General features: G+C 41.1%; 1 protein-coding gene across 3 annotated transcripts in view; it reads left to right on the top strand.

Moving 5' to 3' along the window:
* Positions 1 to 665: 665 nt before the first annotated feature.
* Positions 666 to 6530, top strand: part of cd2ap (CD2-associated protein) — a 51418-nt gene continuing 45553 nt past the window's right edge. Inside the window, exon 1 of one of the 3 annotated variants that reach the window (XM_086189261.1) lies at positions 666 to 1011. In XM_086189261.1, coding sequence (XP_086045387.1) covers positions 1008 to 1011 — 4 coding nt within the window. In that variant the 5' untranslated portion in view covers positions 666 to 1007. The remainder of the gene's footprint in view (positions 1012 to 6530) is intronic. The other 2 variants (XM_086189258.1, XM_086189259.1) reach the window with 2 other exon arrangements.

Raw genomic sequence — 6530 nt, 5'->3', positions numbered from 1 at the left:
CCTCCTGATAACTTTGTTTGTTTGTGGTGGGGTGTGAAAATTTTAAAAGGCACGCAGACAGGAAGGATATGCCCTTAACGCCATATGACACAAGCACCTTGCTAACCCCTAGCAGAGAGGCATGCTCCCCTGGGGGAATTGTTGTTTTTTATGTGCTCTTTTTTTTGGTATTCACATCAGCTACAGATAATACTTTCCCCAATCTATTTGAGAATAGAAAAAAGTTGCCCCAAAAATATATAGATCATTCTGGAAAAAAAAAAAAACTTGATCATTATTTAGATAGAAAAAAAAGTCAATTCTCACATCTGACTTGGGCTGCATAATTAACCAATCACAAATGCAATGACTGCCTTTGTAATTATAACAGAAACAAAAACACAAAGTACTGTAGAAATGAAAAAAAAGGCAGTCTTGAGTGTGGTAGGGGAAATATGTAAACTTGAAAACAACTAAGACAAAAACTTTCTGTTGTCATTTTTTTTTCCTGATCACCACCGCCATTGTCATTATTTGGTTGTTGCGACTCGCCATTACACTAAACTAAACTAAACTAAACTAAACTAAACCCACACGGTTACTGTATTTGCTGAGGGGGACAATACCAATAATGCGTCAGGGATTAAACATTCCATTAAACGTCCTTCTCGCGGGACTCTCCCTTCTGAAACATCGCGAAGTTTCCTGCTGTGGAGTATCTTTGGTGGTAGCGGGCAGCCAGTTGCAACCTATGGAGGCAAGTCCAAGAAAGGTGGAGACTTCTGCTTAACTTCCTGCCCAATAATCTTGAAGCACCACTACCAGGAGAGAAGTGGGGAGGCTGCTGCTGGAGCAAGGACGAATGGATTTACGGCTCAATTGATTTGTTTTTCGGGTGCGAATCGACAATAATCTCTTTTTGGTTGTTAACCGTGATACACATCTACCTGGCTTGTAGCTAGCTAGCAGCGAGGCTGCTAGAGAAGATATTCCCAACGTTTGATCGCGAGGCGCTGCGAAGGACGGTAATGGGTGAGTTTTCCATGATGTGGCGCTTGTGTTTATGTGTAACCTTAAACTGTTCTCTCCTTTTAACACAACGTACACAGAAAGACGAGCCCAGGTACAGCAGCAAATCAAGTGTCACTGTCTAAAATTATGCTTTTAACATTTGCCAGGAGGCAGTAAAGTTAGCAAGCCACTTAGCTAGCTGGTTAGCCTAGCAAGCTAAGTTTACTGGATAACGCCTCCCAAATCATCCCAGGATTTGGCTGCGTTTCTAGCTGTGAGCTACCTGAAAGCTGATGTCAGCGTGGCCGTGGAAAAAAAAAACACTCTTACCGTCGTGAAACCACTGAAAATGATCAAAATTCCCAATCTATTCCCAGCAGGATGTGCTTAGGAATGAACAGTTGGGATACGCTTCAGTGTATCTGGGTCGATAGAACTCAGACAGGAAACTCTAGAGGTTAGGTAGTTTCCTCTCACAGTGGAGGTCAAGATCCCTCTCATGCAGTTGGATTTAAGACCTAATAGTTTTATTTATTTTTTTAACACTAACATTTCCATGTCAGTCTTACTCGGTAAGTTTCCACACCCATGGATCATGAATTGTCTTCCATCTCTATCAATGACCCTGATGTAATAATCCCCCTGATTGTCAGGGTGATGGTATCTGGAATCAGTTCTGAGACTGATAAGCTCACAGAATCAGGGAATTTCACTGCCTAACTTACAAATGTTCCCATCTTTGATATATTGATGCAGTGGGGAGAAAATGATGCTTTGTTGTTATTTTAGTGTTTTCCTCCTTCAAAGTTGTTATAATTGCACCGTTGTCTAAATGTAGCCTAAACAATCTGATCTTGCAGAAACCTTCTGTACTGTATTATGAAACCTGCCTACAGCCTCTTGCAAGATGTGCAGTGTGTGGTTTGTGTGGTTGTTTGCAGCCCCAGAATTTAGCTATGCTGTAAGACAGGTTTCAGCCTGACGTGTGAGGATAGGAAAATTCATTGCTTGAGACTAGGTGCTCCCTGCATGTGAAGGTGGTGCTCAATCTCACTGTTAAATAACATTGTGAGGATGTAAGGGTAAGTATTTTACTGTAAAAAATACAAAATTGGCACAGGTGATCATCACATCGTAAGCTATGCAGCTTTTTAACATGCAAATTAAAGTCTTCTTACCTAGAGTCTATTTATAACTCAGTAGGCAGACGTAACTTACTTCTCCCACCTGTTTATAATGAGTTAGTCTGCACTGAGGTATGCCTGTACTCGGGTAGCAAATCTCTGAAGATATTTCAGCTCTGTTTGAACATGTCCTGGCTGTGTGTGAGCCTCTAGTACTGTACTGTTTGCTTCCTTTGAACTGTGTGTGGGATACAGTATACATTTAACTGAAATACACTTATTTGTAGAATTTTGCTTTGTAGCAGTATATTACTAATAGTCTCAGAGAACATCACAATATATTGCAATAATGATAATGAGAGGTTGTCAATTGACTAATTTTCTAAATAAATTCTTAGTGTGGATTTTTAATTGCGTGCTTGTTACTTTGATTAGCTTTGATTAGGATTCAGATGTCTAGTGGTAGGACTGTGCTATGGTTCCTAGTGTGGGTTGCCAAATTATGCTATGTAGAAGTGACATAATAGCACACAAATTATTAAAGGAATGAAAAAATGCCTTAATTGAAATTTCAAACCATTTTTGTAATGCCGGTATGTCGAGAAAAAAAATCCAATTTGTAAGTGAGGGTCCCTGAGGAAAGGGGGTGAGGATGTGCAGCTGATTTCATCCAGTTTCATTTTCTTTTTCATAGTAGGTAGACAAGCGGGAGGGTATGATAACTGTTAGTTTATCATCCTATACATGGTGAAACCCGAATACCGATGCAATCCACTGGTGAAATGCAGTAAACACTCCTTACTGGACTCAGACTGGGCATGGTTCACTTTTCTGTTTCTGCCCACTTCAGTGCAGGTCTCCATAATACTGCCCAAACAAAGACCAGCCAAAATGCCTGACTGAATATTAACCCCATCGACCTCAGCTAGCATTTACCTGGAGGTCATTTGTGTTGATTTCCGACAGTAACAGAACCGATGAAGGCCAGGTTACCTAGCTGAGCTGCATTTGTGATAAATGTGACCGAGTCTCCTGTTTACATAGCAGAAATGACTTGCTATTAAAAAAAAGTTGAACTGATTGCGACACTACCTCAGAAGCTCAGCTGTTTTGTCTAAACGAGTCTGCTATAGATTTGTGTCAGAATAAAATGACTGGATAAACAATTGTCAAGAAAATTTGTATGCATTCATCTTATCTGAAGGTAGAGTAGTAATGGTACCGCATCGTCAGTATCAGCAGATAGTGGTCATTTTTAATATATTGGTCCAACGGAAATACATCAATATTTAGACGGTTATTAAGGCTCCTTTTTTTCCCGATGCTGTGTTTTTAAATTTGGTTCAGCTATAGCTTCATTCACATTTGGGTCATTGAAGGAGCTCCTTCTGTCACTTGTTTTAATTTAGTTGTAAACTGTGTTTCCATAAAGGAATTTTGCTGTGCATTTTGCTTTTGTGGGAACAGCATAATGTGCAAAAATGATCAGAATGTCATGAAAGAAGGTCTTACTCTTGATTGAAGTAGCTTTTGCCTTTTTCGAAACAGAGTAAATGAGCACAACAGAAAAAAACACCCAATTTAAATAAAGACTGACAAAGCGCAGACTTCTTTCCATTTTTCTTTTGTAAATGGCTGGAGATGATGGAAACAGTGGGCCCACTTGTATTTGTGGGTTTTCGTCTTCGACACAGCCAGTTAGGGTGTGTTTCCACTGGCTCACTTTGGCTTGGGTCAGGTCTAACTGGGCTGGTTTGGCCCCGTTTCCGCTGGCCCCAAATCGGTACTAACTGTTACCATTTTGGCCCCTGCTCTGCTGGGGTTCCAAGTGAGCCAAGTGGGGACTAAAATGTGATATAAACACATAGCGGGGCGCTAATTGGGTAACTTACCCGCTTACGTCATCTTCTTTGTATCATCTTGGCCTTGGCGAAATACTGGTCGATGGCTTGGTAAGGTCTTTTATACTTTTCTTGGGTATTCTGTTTTGCCTTGCCTGTCTGTCATCCCCTACTTTTACTTGAAGCAAAAATCACAGACCGAGCAACAGCCATAACACTGCCTCCATGTCCTCCATTGTTGTTGTTGTGTTGCATACAAATTACGAGAACTCTTGGCCGGTGAGTCCACCCACGCTGACGTGGTACCCAGTGCAAGTGGAAACGCACCCGTACCCAGCCGTACCGACCCCACCCCACCCGAGTCAAGCCAAAGTGAGCCAGTGGAAACGCGCCCTCACGAGCCATATACCATAGTCATGCTACCTATATCGCCATCATCAGATGGAAATAAACATTACTGTGGGTTGTTTGGTTTACTGGGTTCAGTTCATTTGAATGAAACAACTGCAATTCGCATTTCCTTAAAACACAGTTGCCTGAACTTATAATATCCATTCATAAATACTGATAAATGTGAGATATGCAGCCTCATGGCTCCTTTCAGGCCTCTGCTCAGCCACTGTTTGCTGCTCATGGCTGGAGAACTTTAGTTTGCTTGTAGAACTCTTGGTTGTATAAATCACCACCAGCAGGTCAGGACAGGTTTAATAACTTGATTAACAGTAATACACTCTGTCTTTGTCGAGCTGTCCAACCATAGCTTCCAGGTGTGTGTAATGTGTAGCAGCGTGTTAGTAAAATGTACACGTGCTATTCAGGCTGTAATTTGGGTAAATAAAGGTGAACAGAACACTCAGGGCTTTGATCTAGAAAAGCAACTGTGCTCTCTTTTGTGGCTCGCTGGATTTCTCTCTGCCTTGCATATCAGTTACTTCTCAGATCAGCAGGAAAGAATGCAGTTATGAGTTTCCTCGTTGCTGATTGTGTGTGTGAATGACTGAGGGAAGCTGAGGGAGCGCAGTGATTTACTCTGTCTGCCTGGCAGTTGGCTCGCCTGCGTGGCCTCCAGTACCCCCCCCCCCCCCCCACACACACACACACACACACACACACACACATCCGCCTGTCTGTTACTGGCTAATACACTCATAGCTACACTAGCTCAGTGTAATACAACAGCCCAATTAAAAATCTAATTATTATTGAATCTCTTTGACAGAGGTATTAATTTATTTGGTTGCTTTTTCTCACTCCAAACTAATGTCAGTCAACCCCTGGAGATGTGTGTCATTCTGAGTGTGGACAAATCCTTATACAAAATTGTTTTCCAGTGATGTATAACAGATTTAGGAGGTTCTGTTGCTGCCAGATCTTTTCATGTTTGTGGTTGTGTCACATCAGGCACTGCAGGATTTCATGTATGGCTCTTTATGTATCACTATCAAGGGGAGTGATCGGTTGTTAATGAGGGTTTTCATTTGTTAGCTCACACTTTTGTTGCTAATGTTGAATTGTCTTTTTTATAGCTACATATCACAATAGATTTATCATCCAGACCCTTGTTTTACATGTAAATTCAAGCTTGCACTGAAAATACGAAAACTGATAGTAGATATGTCAATACATAAAATGACAACAAAATGATAGTAGATATGTCTGGTAAGATGGAAAAATTCATTATCTGTACTTGTAATGCTAGTGTCAAACAGCCTCTTGTTCTGTGGTTGAATTTCAAACTTTATTTGTCACATAGATGGAACAGTGAGATGCCGTTACAGCCCTGAGTCATATTCAAACAAGGTTGAATTTGGTAAATGAACACTGAAGAAAGAAGGGAGGAAAGGAAGGAAACAATCATATCTGATATGAACAGAACTGGAAGCAAGTCCGGGCATGCTTGAGGTATGCTGGAGAGAGCCCACCCTCAACTGCATAATACTGACAATAACAAAATGCAGAATGATTACGGAATTGTGATGTATGCATGAATAAATCTTAAATGTTCTGCAGGGAATCTGTTAGAATAAAATGCTTAAAATCACATGTGACACAACACAAGGTGATTCCTGCTTCTCTGAAAAAGTGCAGCAAGTGTGTTGTGTGTGTTTGCATACCCAAGGCCTGAAGGTTGTACGTCACACTTGCGTAAGTTGGCCACATGATTGTAGGTACGACATATTGAACTACTCCATGTAGATCATCCTGTTTTGTGAACCTCAAATATCCCACTGAGAATAAATGAAGAAAAACCTAGATTGTGTTCATGAGTGGCACTCAAAGAGTCAAAGGAAATCTTGCAGGCCTATCACAGCCCTCCACCATGCACAGTACGTCTTTAGTGGACAGGACTCACTGATCATGTTTCTACCTGAAAGTGCAGTGGAATGAATCCTTTGGCTCTTGATCATCACTCTCTCGTCTTCTCTCTCCTAAGAGTGTTTGTGGCACCAAATATGTCAGGAATCTTCCTCCGCCACTCCCTGAGGCTTAATTGCCATACCACCGTTAATTTGAAAGATAGCATATTTCCTACTGTGTATATTTATGTCTGCTTTTCTCTTTCTCTCTTCCAATT

The sequence above is a fragment of the Aulostomus chinensis genome, chromosome 20, assembly GCF_037954235.1.
Source record: "Aulostomus chinensis isolate RoL2024-O1b breed Wild chromosome 20, RoL_Achi_v1.0, whole genome shotgun sequence".
NCBI classification, from domain to species: Eukaryota; Metazoa; Chordata; class Actinopteri; order Syngnathiformes; family Aulostomidae; genus Aulostomus; species Aulostomus chinensis.
The sequence above is the reverse complement of the archived record's forward strand: the minus strand, read 5'-3'. Positions and strand labels throughout refer to the sequence as shown.